The sequence below is a fragment of the Polistes fuscatus genome, unplaced genomic scaffold (genome assembly GCF_010416935.1).
Source record: "Polistes fuscatus isolate 324 unplaced genomic scaffold, CU_Pfus_HIC Scaffold12, whole genome shotgun sequence".
Taxonomy (NCBI): Eukaryota; Metazoa; Arthropoda; class Insecta; order Hymenoptera; family Vespidae; genus Polistes; species Polistes fuscatus.
Window position 1 is genome coordinate 5,440,080 of NW_025113020.1, and position 16,726 is coordinate 5,456,805.

Below are 16,726 nucleotides of genomic sequence, written 5' to 3' on the forward strand. Positions count from 1 at the left end.
AGATTATAAATTCAACAAAATAGACAAAAAAGATACTAAATAGGAGGCTACAGTACGATAAAAAAATATTGTAACAAAGTCTTTTGCTTCGAAGTTGTATAATATAAATCGATCCTTTGTTAAATATTTAAAAATAAACAAATCCTAAAAGATAATGGCTTTAAAGTAGAATAATAAAAATCAATGAATATGTGGAAAAGAAAAAAAAGAAAAAAAAGAAAAAAAAGAAAAGAAAAGAAGAAAACGAAGAAAGAATATAAGAAATATTTAAAATACAAGAATTGTATTATACTATATGATCTGACATTTTTATCAAGAGATCTATGACTAATATTTATATAGCATCAAAGAGAGTTGATATTTTATTTGTAATTAAATGAAAACAAAGTTATATCAGTATTTTTGGCTCTCTTCGTGTTATAAATTAATGATCGTATGATAGAACCAGCGCTAAAAGATAAGAATAAATAACAAAGGAAATAAATAGGAATGAGAAAATCTTAAAACACAGAGACATGCAATGATATTGGAACTATTTAATATTTTATTATCTAGTATTATTTATAAAAGCTTTGTGTGTGAAAATCACTATCAATCGTTTCGATGAGTAAATTATTATAACTGTGAACAATCATTAGGATTAGAAATTTATGAAATTTCTATCTACCTGACCCGTGGTGTACCTGGAGTAGTAACCAATAAGATAATTGGGCAAATGAGTCAATCCACAATAGTCTTAGTCCTATTACACGGATCTAATGTTCCAAGTAGTTTAAATTTAGTAGGGATAAAGCGCTATGGTACTACTTAAATTGAATAAGCTATTCTTTATTTTTCTATACAAAAACCGATAGATCGACCCAAACAGCTATGTTTTGAATTAACAATAGAAAAGTGATAATATATAGAACATTAACGAGGTCGTAAATCTTCACAATTTGTGTTGTTGTGTTGTTATCATTTGTCTGTGGGTAAAAATCTGTGGATATTTGAGGAGCGCTCAGCGGGACAGATAGAACTCAAAGGCAATAGAATTCAACTTCTTTATTTGAAAGCAAAACCAGGTAGTCAAATACTACCTGGTTTTCATTATTTATAGTCTCATCCTAATCTGTATATTTCTATATATACAATTGAATTATACAATCAGATATATTTCCACAGTTATTTTCATTTTTTCCGATTTTTCTTTATATTTCATTTGTCTGCCAATGTGAGAGAGAAAGAGAGAGTAGCTAAAAAGATATATTATATTCAATTGTATTAACACTTATATAAAATTGTAAACAATAGGAATTGAATTAATTTATTTATTCTAATTGAAAAGAATACTTGAAATAACCGATTGTGCTTTATATATATATAATAATGAAAACATTTATTTGTCTAATCTAATTTCTATATCTAATGAATGTTAAGCGAGCAAAGATATATGACAAATAATATTTTAGTAAATTAGATATAATATACTTATACATATGTATAAAAAAAAAAGAGAAAAACAAGAAGCGTGTATAACTTTCATTGTAAAGAAAAAATTCTCTTGGAGGATTGTTTATGTAATAAAAAGTACATAAAATGTTTCTACAGATGAACCTTTTCATTCTTATTATTAAAAACAGTTGATAATAATTATAAATCAATAAATAAATGAATATAAATTTTGTATTATGCTTTCTATTAATTAATGAAATCAATCAAAAGAATGAACATTTTCTATAAAAATGAGAGACAGTAATTAGGTCAAAGTACTGTATCAAATGTTTCAGCAAATAATTGATATGCTATATATTATATGTATAAGTTGACACAAAAATGTATAACAATTGTTAAGAATATTGGAAAAAAAAAAATGCATTGTAAAGGGTCATTTTGAAAAAGATAAGAGGGAGAGAGAGTAAAAGGATGCGCCGCGCACGCATTTAAGTAAACAATGAAGCGCGCCTCTGTGTAACGAAGATATGGCAACTGCGCAGAAGGAAGATCCATGTGACGGAGAAAGAACGTGACAAAAGGTGGCAGAGAGTGAGGCCGCCAAGATCGGAGCGAGTATTTGCCCGGGCGAGCCGGGTGTCGGGTGTGCTCTGCGTGTACGGAACATTAGTTTCCCCCTATCTCTTTCATTCTCTTTCATTCTCTTTCATTCTCTTTCTCTCTATTTCGCGGGTCGTGTTTCCCCCACTCCTCGTATTCTGTCCGTCTTTGTGCTTTACCCCCTCCCTGGTAACAATTCATTCTATCTCTTTCTCGCGTGCGCGATACTCAGCTCCGTTTTGGCGTCGACGCGAAAGGTAAGAGCCTAGTACGAAAGCTTCTCTTTCTTCTAACACCCGGCAATTAACCGACGATCATAAGACATTAGGAAAACTCTAGTGTTAATATTACAATCTGTGATAATACGATTAATCGCGGATAAAGATAAAATAAAATATATTTCGCGTTCGTCGATAATAATGTTGAAAAAAGTGCAATGGTTAGTAACGGGCGAGGAGATATGCAGGGAGCTCGACACTACTCTCACACGCCCAGCCGAATTGCTGCGTCACATGGGTCGCGTTCATTGGTCGATAGAGCAGGATGACGTCATGAAACGCACTACCATTGGCCCGTAAGTCGGAGCCCAGACACGTGAATCGTGGCCAAGCAAGCATGGCAGTTGATGCGCAGTGGTTAACACTTGTAAAATGTTTCTGCCACGCGCCAGATCGATCAGGTTATAACCATCGTGTGTGCTCTGAAACGTCTAGGGACGACCGGTGGCTCAGTTAACGTGAAACTTACTCCTCCCTCGTGTTCGATCTTCCTTCTATTTCTACGGTACGTTTGACAAGAGGAGGAAAAGATAGATAGATAGAAAGATAGATAGATAGATAGATAGAGAGCAAGAGAAAGAGAGTGAGAGAGTGAGTGAATGAGTGAATGATAAAGAAAGATAGAGTTTGATGAAGAAAGAGAGAGAGAAAATAAAAAATAATAAGAAAGAAAGAGAAAAGAGATATGACGCGCGGAAATAATCGTCAGAGTAATCGATCTCTCTCTCTCTCTCTCTCTCTCTCTCTCTCTCTCTTTCTCTCTTCTTACTCTTTTCTTCAATCTCTCTCTCTCTTTCTCTCTCTCTCTCTCTCTGTCTCTCTCTCTCTTTCCTCTATTCTCGACCTTATCCTTTTCTTCGAAAGACTGTCAGAAGTGTGCGTGTATGCGTGCGTGTGTGTATGCGCTCGCATACTCGATCCATCGCGTGTTGCGAGCCGCGTTTGTACACACATATATATATATATATATATACGTATGTACGAAGAGTATCACGGATGATACGATTGAAAACTTCTCACGATTTATTGTACGTAGAAGATTTTCTTATAATCACCACGCCCGGTAAATCATCGAAAAGAAAAGTTTAAAAAAGATTCTTTATTCTAATCCGAAGAGAAACTATCGGTTTATTTGAATTGACGTTCATCGTTAAAAGTTAAAAGCGTATTTTGTGTGTTTAATACGTGTTATATGTCTATCTCTAACATTTAACTAACGTGCGTGTGCGCTCGTGTAAATCTTTCTGTGTAAGCGTATAGGTGGTTGCGTGGCGTGTTTTCCGTGCCATAATAGATTCGACCAATGAGCGAATACTTGAGGCCACGACGTCACCGCTCGAAGAGCTCCGATTGGCCGGTGGTACGTGCGTCGGCGGTGGCGGATACACTGTTAGCGTATGAGTACGCGTGTCTCGCTTTGTCAGTTTATAAGGAGCTCTCCTCGGTGTTGTACTGACTTTTCGTCTCGCGGCGCCGCTTCTTGAATTATCGCGCGTCGACCCCCCCGAATAATACTTAACGAATTCTCCTCCTCCGCTCTCTTCGTTCCCCTTCGTCCTAGCATTCTCTGCCATCCCTTTATCCTACCTTTTTCTCCTGTCATCGCATTTCGCATTTTTACTTCCTTAACCTAACGTTAACTCTTCTTATACACCTAATTCTGTACCTTTTTTTTATTTTCCCCTTTCTATTTCTTTGCCATCTGGGTTGATGATGAAGTTAAATAAGGGTTAGTTTAAACTTACTAGTTAAAATTGCTAATTCGAAACTTGCCCGTCTTATTCTTTTTTTTTTTCATTGTCACGATTTACGTGCATATACCATCGCTTTTCTCTCTCTCTCTCTCTCTCTCTCTCTGTTTAAAGCGAGTTCGAATCAACGCTGGAACCTCGTTCTTTGCTTCGCCTTTCCCGCCTCTTGTCTCTCGTCGTGTGTCGTGCTTCTCCCTTCTCCTCTAGTCCCTCGTTCCCTCTCTCCTCCTTCCCCATCCAGCCCGGCTTCTTTTCTCTTCCCTTCCATAACCGACTAACATCGAACCAACGTGTAGAATTGTGCAGCAAGTCAGTCGTCCTCCACTCCTGTTACTTGACTTTAAATCATTCTGTGATTTATCTTATATTAAAATATGACGATTGAATCTTTATTAAGATTACTTCTCCTCGGCCAACTATGGTAATTTTACAAGGATATACGTTATCTAATACTCGTAGAAGGAGTACGCGTCAATTGAAATGTTTGAAAATGTAACTATGTTGATTGATTTTTGAATATTAATCATTAGACATTAACGATACTAGATTTTAGGCAAATCGACGTTGTTCCTTTTATATTTATGATTAACTTTGATTATTGCAGTAAATATTGCCTATTAGTATGCGATATTTTCAAGAGAATTTTCTTTTCTTTCTCACGTCTTTCTTCGTCACGTGGGTTATCCGTGACCGCAGTTTCTATATAATTTGATATGAAATTAGAAAATTGTGGCGTATACGGGGTAAAACATGTAAAACTTGTCAATATTCTCGACTTTAATTGCAACAATAATATAATGAGATACAGAATGAACATTTCTCTTCTTTCGTCCCTTTCCGCTGGTATCCGCGTGGGAGGGGAAGACCGATGCTTCCCGCGCGCTCCACGTTACGTCACGCCTAAGTCACGTGACACATGTTGGGACGCGGTATTAATCGTACTCCACACAACATAATGCGTTTTCAAATTGCGCTCGAATATAATTGCATTCGATATATATATATATTATACCCCCTTATTTTCTTGACAAAATGTACTCATTTTGTTTGTAAAATTGGAATCGTCGAGAAGGTGTGTGTAACAAAGCGCGTTTTGTTTTTCAACGCAGATCGGCTACTCGCGGTGGAAGAATTGGTACAGGTAGCAGAATCAACTACAGGAACATCAAAAAGAAGAAGAAGAAGACGAAGAAGAAGAAGAAGAAGAAGAAGAAGAAGAACGCGGAGCTGGAGGTGAAAGTGGCGGTGGCGGCGGCGGCGGCGGCGGATGTGGGGGTGGAGGTGGAGGTGGTGGAAGCAACTAACGAGGAAGGAAAAAAACTAGTTGTGAGGGGGAAAGGGAAAAAATTTATAGGTCGCGCCTTTGCGCGATACCGATCCTTTGGACGGTATCGTCCAACGTAAAAAAAACATTATTAACAATATATCAAGACCATTGTGGTCCGTCGTGGTACGAGTGAACACGCTGGATCCAAAGAAAAAGAGGAGGGGGAGGGCGACCGAATTAAGAATGAGCCTGGAAACGTTACTGGAAGCGGCGCGGTACGTCGAGCAGCAGGAGAAGAAGAGGGAACAACGCGTCGCTAGCACTAGTTCCACATCCACCTCCTCCAATCAACCGTCGCTCGCCGTCGCACTCCCCCACTCTAACAACCATCACAATTCAACCGAACCACGTGGTGAGTACCACGCGCCTCCTCACGCGCCTCCTCACGCGCCTCCCAACGCGCCTCCTAACGCGCCTCCTAACGCTTCTCCCATCCTCGAGTCTATCGCTCGCCTACTAATAATTACACATAATACACATGAACACGCACACGCAGTTTACCCTTTTACGAGAGAAAGGTGCGGCTACATTTTTTCATTATTTCCTTCTTGCAATGTCTCTCTGCTGTTCATATATACATGAACCACATTAGCTGATGGTTAATGAATGATGGAGTAAATAGGTTTCTATTGCCAAAAAGGTTCAAAATGTTGGGTAGACAAACCTATTAGTAGCGCGCGCGAATTCGAACACGTCGTCGTCGTGTTGTTATTGGAGAAGATTGAGAAGATTCGAGCAAGCAATAGTGTGTTCATCGTGGAGCGAAGAAAAGTGGAGTGTGTGGTGGAGTTGGAATGGAATGGAATGGAATGGAAAGGAAAGGAAAGGAAAGGAAAGGAAAGGAAAGGAAAGGAAAGGAAAGGATAGGAAGAGGAAAGAAGAGAAAAGAGTGGGGTGGGGTGGGCACGGTGACCGTGGTGCTAAGCGCCGGTCGACGCTGCCAGAGGAAGGAGGGAGCTAAAGACCTGGAACGTGCCTGCTGTCGGAGGGGAAGCAAAAGGAACCCCCGGTCAGTGACATTAGAAACTACGACAGATTTTCTGCGCTTCATTCACGTGCGCGCGCGCGCGCGCTCGTTCGCCTCGCCACCTATTCCCCATTGGCCGTGTAGAAAAACATTTAAAATTAAACAGACACCGTTACTTTTACTGCTCCTATTCTATGCAATCCGTTTGTTTACCGATCCTTCATAATTTCTTTCCGTCATTCGTATCATCTTTTCATAGGCAAACCATCTAAAAAATCTGTTTAGCACGTATTACTTATTTATCGCGATAAAAAAAGATTCGTGCACAGCAGGTGTGTGCAGGAGCAATGACGATAGAGCAATCAAATTTCTGCGACGTGTTTCTTCTGCTCTCTGTTTTGAGGAGGAGAGGGAAAAGTAAAATGGCGATGCGCGAGAATGGGATCGGTGAGTTAGTGGTGGAGTTGTTTTGCGTGCCATATGAGAGCACGAGGCTACGAATGCGCTGGCGGCGCATACGCACAAAGTGCATGCAGACCTCGTGCATCGCGCATGCTCCTTGTCCCCGGCTAACCCCCCACCACGCGAGACAGACCGCGTGGCAGTCTGATCAATCCACTATGTTGCCGGTTCCGTCCTTCTTCTTTCTGACCTATCATTCCAACGAGTGGGGGAATCAGAAGGGAACAACAAGATAAATAGGAGACCACTGGCTACCTCGTTGTTCGGTTCTTCCACTGGTGTGCTAGCTGACACTCGCGGAACTTCCCTTTCTCTCTCTCTCTCTCTCTCTCTCTCTTTCTCTCTCTCTCTCTCTCTCTCTCTCTCTCTCTCTCTCTCTCTCTCTTTACATCACGTGGAGAGATGCAGCTCTTTCAATTTTTCATTCTTTATCGACCTGTGGATTCGAGCGTTAAACGCGCGGGGATGCGAATAAAACTTGGTTCCTCGTGTACCGTATTGTTTTTTAGGGGATTATGTTTACATTGATATTTCATTCTTTTCTTCAATCAAACTTCGTACATTTATTATTAAATTTTCCAAATAAATATATGTACTCGAATTGGTATATAAAAATTCTCATTTCTTGTATATTTCTTGTTGTAGGTATCAAATTAAAAAGGGATCGTAACGAGCCAGATGAATTCCTTTGCGAAGAGAAAATGCTTATCATCGATGGTAAGTTAAATAAATAATGAAATAAATATTGCATTAGTAGAATTTTATTGTTGTTGTGTTGTTGTTGGTGCGTTGCAATGCACGATCGTTTGAAACATAGTCGGTCTCGGTTGAGAAGAATGGCGCAGAGGAAGCAAGAGGGGGCATCGTTGTCGACGGGTTTCTCTGCTTCGAAGGCAGTGACAGGGACGAGTTTGGTCGTCGTGTGCAGACCATGTCTTTCAGTCGACAATGAGTTTCGTTCGTTGCGTTTAAATCTTATTGAAAATAATTCTACGGGGAAGGGCTATATCTCTTTGAGCATATATATGTGTGTGTGTGTATATATATACTGTTTCAATTGTTACACCTTTTACTATGCGTATATTTGTTCTTTTTTTCTTCTTATTGCAAAAATTCTAACACCGGATATCCGGAAGTTGTCGTCGTCGTCGTCGTCGTCGTCGTCGTCGTCGTCGTCGTCGTCGCCGTCATTATCATTATCATTATCATTGTTATCATCGACTACGTAATCTCCTGTTACTTTTATCATAGTTATTCTATTCTTTGTTGATTTTGTCTAATTATAACATATTTGTTATCGACAATTTTTCTCCTACGTAATACATAACGTTGAATGATTAAAGAGAACACGGATAAACGGTTATCGACTTATTTTTCGGGGTTCCTTGTCAAAAGTTTCTACCGATTTATAAATCAATACTAATGTTTTTTTCAATGAAATGCAGTAAATGTACTTTCAATAGAGAACAACAAAAATCGGTATTAAAAAGTATTTGCAGCCGAATAAACAGAAAGAGTCCAATAATATTCACGATCGCTAATTCCTTCCTTTCCCGAAAGAATACGGGGATTTTGTTGATCTTCGAAGATACTACTCCGTTGCCTCGATCTCGACAAAATGTGAATTCATATTCACATAATATTGAAGGTACTTTGGTGACGACGATTACGACAACGACGACGGCATAGATGATGATGATGATGATGATGATGATGATGATGATGATGATGAAAGTAAAGAAAGCAATAACAATGTCAACGATCTCAAGAACGCGAATAATCAATCTCTCATCGACGCAGGTCGTTGGTATAATCGATGTAGTCAAGGATAAACCTATACATAACTGGATGTCGCCTCCACCGAAGAAAAAATGGATACGACACTATTTCCTCGGTGAGCTGACTCTATCGCGATAATTATTTATAAATGATTATCGTGTCAAAGTCGTCTTGAGATATAGCTAAATCAACTAAATTGAGCTACAATTGTTATTTTCTTGTTTAACACAGAAAATTTGTTCTATTTAATGAGATTGAAAACTAGGTATTAGGGTTGTTAGCTCAAACTTGTTATCGTGTTGACAAATTTTCTAATAACACATTACCTTCCTTCTTCTATCTTCCCTTTCATTATCTTTCTCTTTCTCCCCCTGAACAAGAGAAACTCATGTATTCTCACGTGCGTAGAATTCTCGTCTGAGGATTCTCGTTCTGTTCTTCTCATGCGAGTCAGAAATAGATAGAAGAAAGAGCGAGTTATGCGGCGGGACTTTGCCAGGTCTTGGTACATGAATGAGAGTTAGCTGTATGCGCGTACACGTGCCGCGCTAATTTATAGCGTCGCGAAGAAGAAGAAGAAGAAGAAACGATCTTCTTCTTTTTCTTCTTCTTCTTCTTCTTCTTCTTCATCTTCTTCATCTTCTTCATCTTCTTCTTTGAACCCTCGTCTCTCGTAGCGATGAGTTTCGACTACTCGCGAAAACCTTCTTCTTCCTTCGTTCTTTCGTTTCATAGATAGAACCAAGTTATAGTATTGCGTATATTTTCTGCACGATTTTTATTTTTGACAAAAACTAAAATACAGGAAGGAGAACATTTTCTAAGTATTTTCGGAATGACAATTTTGCGTGGAAATTTGGACGGTAAAGTCGGATCAAAACCACCACCATCGGTGACACTAACGTTTGCTAATCTTAGACGAAAGTACGACCCATTCAGATTCGTCCATAGAATGGCTCGAGTACTTACTTAACTTACATTGCACTCGTTCTACTCAAAGGGATCACAAGGCGTGATCGGTATAGAGCTAAAATGAACAATGTCATGGATACAAAAAGTTGTATAATTAACAATTTAACTTGTTAACAAAATCAACATTATTCATTTATATAGATTTGTGACTGACTATTATTTCATTTGCAATTTTCTTCATTTCCAAGTTCAAACTTAAACTTTGAATTTCAAGTAGAATTATATCTATAACGTTTTATAATAATGTTTTCAGAAGAAGAGCCGTTGGAAAACAACAGAACAAATGGGAATCATACTAACGTACCTCAACGAGGGAGTCCGGTGATCACGACTTCTCGCGTCACACCAGTCGCAAATGTTAATCTTAACAGTCAAGTAAGTGCTCCTCATTCTGGAGCTCATCATCATCATTATCATCATCATCACCATCATCACCATCATCATCATCAACAGCAACAGCAACAGCAGCAGCAACAGCAGCAGCAGCAGCAGCAACAACAGCAGCAGCAGCAGCAACAACAACAGCAGCAACAGCAACAACAACAACAGCAGCAGCAGCAACAACATCAAATACAGCAGCAACAGCAACAACAACAATTACCTGCATTACCACCGGCACCCCAGTATCAGCAACAACAACAACAACAACCACATCATCATCATCATCATCATCATCATCAAAATAATCAGAGTACAACGCAAAATCAGTACTTGGAAAATCAGAATTCCAATGTCTCGCAACAAAGCGCTGGAAATCTCATCGTAGATGTGGAAACTGCTCATGACAATAAGAAACACAGGAGTGGGTAAGAGTAAAGTCCCTTAAATTCGAATAAATCATTTGTAAAGAAAGTTAACGGGAAATAGAAAAATTATTGTGGATTAATACACAGGCCGTGCGTGATCCGATCTGGTACAAGGGAAGTACACAACAAGCTGGAAAAAAATCGAAGAGCGCATCTCAAAGAATGCTTCGAAATTCTCAAAAAGCAAATACCAGTGACAGATGACAAAAAGTCCTCGAATCTTTCCATTTTACATGCTGCCATCAAACATATACAGGTATGCGAAATATAACATTTTGGGATCTAAAATGGGGTTTAAAGATACTCTAATGTCAGAAGAGCTGGCATAGGAGTTGACATAGGAGCTGGCATAGGAGAGGAAGGAGAATTGAAGAGGGGATAGGTGTATCTTGAAACTATTGAAACCACGTGCGCTTGGTTGAGTCGCGCATGCGTTTCTCTCTCCTTCTCTCTCTTTCTCTCTTGGCATAAAGTTCACCTTCGTTCGCAAACTTTCCCCGCTCTTTACGCCACGTGCACAAACAGATTCTGACAAAAAGCTTAAAACGATGATTGAAATTATTGAGAACTCAACTCAAAGAGAAGTCAACTTGTGTGTTACATTGTAAATTCGTCTAATTTCTTCTTATTTTTTGTTATAGTTATTAAGAAAAAAAGAACGCGATTATGAGCACGAAATGGAAAAGCTGGCAAGGGAAAAAATCGCGGCGCAACAAAAGTTGGTTGCTTTAAAGAAGGAACTCGCAGCAACATGGGATCATATCGACTTTAATACTCTACTGCCAGAACAGAGTTCGTCCGCGGAAGTTCCGACTATGAAAAATGGTAATAATTAGTATGTAATTGTTGGGTTACGTTTAACGTTTAACCGTTCGTTAACAAAGTTCCAGAAAGTATAGAATTGGAGGTAGCCGGACTTGCGCGCGGTGGTACCAGATATAGCAGCACCAGTAGTCTGAGTAGCGCTGCGACGGCTAGTTCGCCACAAGCGCTTCAAACGACGACTAACAATTCAAATATTCACAATCAAGTTGCTACGGCTGCTGTAGTTTGTCAAACGCAGGGGCTTAATCTTGCCCAAAGTTCGAGGGAAAGTCCACCGACTAGTTCGAGCCCTGGCGTACCTGCTGCTGCTGCTGCTGCTGCTGCTGGAACGACGCCTACCATTCCTGCTCCGGCTCAAGTAATTAACTTTCTCTCCTTCTTGTCGAACATCTCTTTTATTTACTTATAGACAGAGTTTTCGTCGCGGTTCGTATATGTTTGTTATCCTTTCGTTTATTAGGAGAAAGTAACAACGTCTCCGACGAATTTGGTGCAACAATCTCATCTGCATCTACCGATAAGCGCCCAAATGTTAAATACGGGTCAAGGATTGGCGACGATCGTACCGACCCTTTCCCATATAGGCCCTGGTCTCAGAGTTATACCTGGCGACACGAGACAACTGCTGGTCACGCATGCAGCTGCAGCTGCTGCCGCTGCAGCCGCAGCAGCCGGTGCTAACAATGAATCCCGACCGCTTACGTTGGCCGTACAAAATTCCTCTGATCAATCGAGGCCACTGATTGCCGTTCAATCCAACACTGGAAGCGAGCCAAGGCCCGTCGCACTGGTAGTGCACTCGTCTACGGCTAATGACAATCGTGTGACCTTTGTTCATTCGAATTTATCGAATAACGACAGACCTCTGGCTCTTGCCGTGCAATCTTCGGCCAACGACGTCAGGCCCGTTACATTTGTACATTCTGGAAACGAGGGAAGACCCTTGGTTCTTACCGCTCATTCTCCTGCTTTAAACGTCTCCAGTGAGTTATCATTTATCTTTAGAACTAACTATATACAGGTTGTCCCCAAAAAACTCCAAATGTTATTCTTTTTTCAACAAAGTTTTGCATACAGTGTCCAACCAATTATATTTTACGATTTTCGGTCAACCCTCTGTGTATGTGTGTGTGTTTGTGTGCCTAGTCAGATTATATAAAGAAAATGATATCGACGACTTAATTCTATAGATGCCCAAACGAGAATAAGAACGGGTGACACGACGCAAACCACGCATAAAATGGTTGGAGGTGTTACGCTGGTCGGTGGAAGCGGTTCGGAGCTAACGAGACTTCCCGGTGGTGCAGAATTAAATATTCTTCCAGCAAACGGTGCGTCAAACTTAAATTTCTCACAATCCTAACATTTACTTTTTATTTGCATTTATTATTATTATTATAATTAAGAAAATTTATTTAAGATCGCACCATGTTCCACAATTAGTTGGCACATTGTTGCTATCTAGAACTGGTTTGGTGCAAAATAAACAAATCCATTAGCAGAACGGTTTGCATAAAATGACTTATGTCGCGAATTGTTTTGTAAATGGATGACATGGGCCAGAGTGTCGTTTTAATCATTTAATACACTGAATAAGAATAATTATTATTATAGGATTGACTTTAAGTCATGCAGGAGTTTCCCTTCAAACAACGACAGGAAAGGCGGGTTCAGCGACAGTGATGTCCAATGCTCCGTCCACTGAAAGTATAGCTCACATCGTCGGCCAACATACTCCCCTTTCCGGTCTGACACCGATAGTCACACCAATGACCGTTGTTTCCCAAGGGAATCAAGTAACTGCTCATATTTTAGCACCATCGAGTCTTGCGGGAAAAATGATTACAACTCCTATTCTCAAGTCTGTGGGACAAATGCCACTTGTAAATGCTCAGTACCTTAATACGACGACGCTAGTAAAGCCAGTTGTTGTCGTTAGTTCGCCATCAAATTCTACTCCACCGTCTACTACTACATCATCCATCACGCAACCTTCCTCAACTTCGCATTCAACCGTCTGACAAAATCAAAGAAAGATCAAATTAGTTTGAGGAATGACTATTTTACATTTATGGAAACTGACAAGTGTGGATCACTTTTATCAACTTTTATGTAGATTCTCTCCAGGTCCTTATATGTTTACTGGCACGCTCACACATATACACACTACATGTAATGTGTTTAATCCTATTCGCGCGTTAGTCATTAGAACCTCTGTCGTCTACGATTTTAAATGAAACGATATAAATTTGTGTACACGAATCTTATAAGGAAATAACGTATTGCGCTTTGATTCCTGTATTATATGATTGACATCCAACGAGTTAGTTTAGTTGTCATTTTTGACTTGCACTTTCTCTTTATTTTGTCTTTGTTATTATCTTTAACTTTTACTCCATTCAATATTCACATTTAATATACAAGTTCCAAATTTTATTCGTATGCTGTTTCGTACTGGATTGCTATTGTACATTTCTCTCAAAATTATGTCTCCGTTGATCAATTACGGATGCTTCTAATAGAATATCTATCAGTTATCAGTTATAAATATATACTATATTGCAAATGTTAATAACAAAAGTCGCGTTTACAAACTACCGATGATCTGCGCAACATCTTTGTATTAAGGTTGAAAGTTGGAGATTTTACAATCGGATTATATTTTTTCGTTCTGTAAAGCGATCAAAGAAAATCCAACATAATCTAACAGTTAATAATACTTTAAGTGGGTGGAATAAGCGATGTCTATATACACATTTTTTTTTTTTTTTCTTTTCCCCCTAAAGACTAAATGTACCGAATGAAGTATAAGGCAATGAAGCTTTTAATCTTTTTCTGGCTGTGGATACCGAACGAGCCCATTTTATCCAGAAAACAAAAAGAAAACAAACGGTGAAATGAATTTCTTGCAAAGAAAGAGTAAACAAGAGTAACAAATTGTTAATAAGTTGTCTTTCGAATAAGTTCTTCTAGTATTTATTGTTTTATATATTTATTTTAATCATGCAACTCTATTATGCATGTTACTACTACTATTCGGCTTAACAGCATGCCTAATAATATCAATTTACGATTCTTCTCTATATTGATTTCATATGAATATATAAAGAATTTTCTTGCGCTATCGTAGGCATTATAATACATCATTTTATTCTAAATGAAACAAAATGACAGAGTTAAGAAATACACAAAGCGAACGAAGCAGAAAAAGAGAAAATGTTCATCCATCGTCGTAGTTCATTATTATTACATGTTTTTGTATTTAATTTTTAGTCCGATATCAGTCTGATGACATTAACTGTGTCGTTGCTTTTCATATTAGCAATGATTATATTAGAAATTTTGGAGCAATTGAATACTACTCGAACACTACTTGAACACTTCTCGAACACTAATTAACACTTTGACGTCCGAACGTATGACCAAGATTCTTTCGATCGATATGGGCCAATGTGCATTTGTCCAATCTCTTTGAAAGTGACACCAATGTGTAATGGGCGGCATAGTGTTAAACTAACAGATGAACATTTTCGTTAAATCGTTAAATGTAAATGGCAATTTGACAACATACTGAATCGTAAATAAAACTAATGATATAGAATGTAAGAGAGAAAATGAAGAGAATGTGAGAAAGAGAGAAAAGAAATGAAAGAAGAGAAAAAGTAAAACTTAAATAGCGAAAAGCGCTGTTCGACTAAGACGGATAAAATTAAGAAAGAAAAATTATCGATAGAAATAAATAGCGCGTAGCATTCTGTACATAATACCAATCTATTACGTGGTGAAAAGTAACAACAAAATGTAGAATGAATAACGAGAAGAAAAGAAAAATAAGAGAGAGAAATAGGAAGTAAAGGAATGTGTTTACGAACAATGTGATATAAGTAACGATTTAAAGTTAATTAGTATCTTGTGTAGCTTTTAAGGAATACTGTTGAATTGTTTACTGCGTAGAAAGAGAGAGAGAGAGAGAGTGTGTGAGTGTGAGTGAGCGAGTGAAAGTCTGAGAGTGGGAATGCATGCTGATAATTATTATTAACTAACATCCATACGTAAAGGATGGAATGATTTAATTGTAAATAGAATATATAATGAAACGATAGAAAATTACGAATTATTATTATATACATATATGTATATATGTATTGAGTAATGGATGGGAAGGTATACATAAAAAAAAAAAAAAAAAAATTAAAAAGTTAAAAAAGCAACACAAAGAAAACATATACAAAAGACTCCAAATTTTGAAGTAATATTCGCTGATGATAAATTCTGTTTTATCATCCGAGTTGGTTAAAAATCTATCATCTTTCATAAATATTCCATGCAGTAGAAGAGACACCCGTAGAAATTACGTAAAAAAGAAAGAAAGAAATAAAAATATAAGAAAAAAAAAACATTAATAAATGTGATGATACCGACCGTTTAATTTTGAGTATTGTTGTTGTTGTTGTTGTTGTAGTAGTCTATGTCGAATTTTGTTATAATTTTGTTTGGTAAATATGTTACCGTTAAAGTGTGTCTCTAATCCAATTAATTTATGAAAAATCTAGGTATTATATGAAATAATTAGGCGGTTTAGGGGAAACCTTAAATGGCATTTCTTGTTAAAAAAACAAGAAAGTATAACTACGAGCATTGTTATATAAAAAACAGCTGACTTTATAGATGGATTCAATTTTTAATTTGATATTTTTTAAAACTACTCACACTACTCGTAATATTCTACCTTATTTCATACTTTACCTGATAGGTCAAATTATTTGATTTAGTAGCTGATTACCTATCATAAATTGACGGATTTAACAAAAAAAAAGCTATTAACATATACAAATTGACCATGGCTCTTTATTTGACGCGTTGATTTCTCACGATTTATTGTTGTAAAATTGATATTTTAGAAAGGAGCAACCGATTAATTAAAAAGTTCCAAGAGTCTCTCTAAAATTGCTTTCTCGAAAAACAAAAAACATTTAGAAATTCATACTCTTCTTAATATCTTTAATAGAATTGCAATATTTTATTTATTCATTTCGAAATAGGAATGTTCAGTTAACTATAGCGAGTTATAAAAAGACATTACCACCCCACCCGTCACTCCGAACAAACCAAAAGAAAAATTGGAATCTTTTGATTTCAGTAAAGCTTCTTTTAGGACAAGTGAACATTTGAATTTGATGTTTCGATTAGTTTCGATTAGTTTCGATTAGTTTCGATTAATTTTGAACTTGTTCAACTCGATTAGCAGCATAACCAATAACAAACCTTTCTTTTTTTTTTTCTAATTGCATCACTCATAACCTTATTTTCTCAAAGTTCACTACAATTGAATAATTTCAAATTGAAAAAATCAATGAAAGTAACGTAATAATACTGTAAATTGATTATGCAAACACTTTTTGATGATAACTATTGTATAAAGGAAATTTGTAATCGAACAATTAATGAAATGAATATGTCGCGAAAATGTAGGTCGATAATAAGATTTAGGTTCACAAAAATTTGACTGTTGGTTACACTGCAAA

At 37.6% G+C, this 16,726-nt stretch overlaps 1 protein-coding gene across 6 annotated transcripts; it reads left to right on the plus strand.

Moving 5' to 3' along the window:
- The first annotated feature begins 5,327 nt into the window (after positions 1–5,327).
- Positions 5,328–15,016, plus strand: LOC122526762 (max-binding protein MNT-like). 6 transcript variants are annotated; one of them, XM_043650286.1, is made up of 10 exons: positions 5,329–5,742; positions 7,465–7,536; positions 9,824–9,945; positions 10,084–10,376; positions 10,464–10,632; positions 11,018–11,201; positions 11,261–11,559; positions 11,662–12,184; positions 12,392–12,532; positions 12,816–15,016. In XM_043650286.1, the coding sequence occupies exons 1-10, from the start codon at positions 5,574–5,576 to the stop codon at positions 13,220–13,222; spliced, it is 2,379 nt and encodes a 792-aa protein (XP_043506221.1). In that variant the 5' UTR covers positions 5,329–5,573; the 3' UTR covers positions 13,223–15,016. The 6 variants fall into 6 exon arrangements, with proteins under 6 accessions (XP_043506219.1, XP_043506221.1, XP_043506222.1 ...); XM_043650287.1 differs by having other exon boundaries at positions 9,827–9,945; XM_043650289.1 differs by lacking the exon at positions 5,329–5,742 and adding an exon at positions 6,266–6,399.
- Positions 15,017–16,726: the final 1,710 nt, after the last annotated feature.

Coding starts and splice junctions, on each gene's coding strand:
- LOC122526762 (XM_043650284.1), top strand. CDS start 5,574: ATGAGCCTGGAAACGTTACTGGAAGCGGCGCGGTACGTCGAGCAGCAG. Junction 7,537..9,823: donor GAAAATGCTTATCATCGATG/GTAAGTTAAATA, acceptor TAATGTTTTCAG/AAGAAGAGCCGTTGGAAAAC. Junction 10,377..10,463: donor AATAAGAAACACAGGAGTGG/GTAAGAGTAAAG, acceptor ATTAATACACAG/GCCGTGCGTGATCCGATCTG.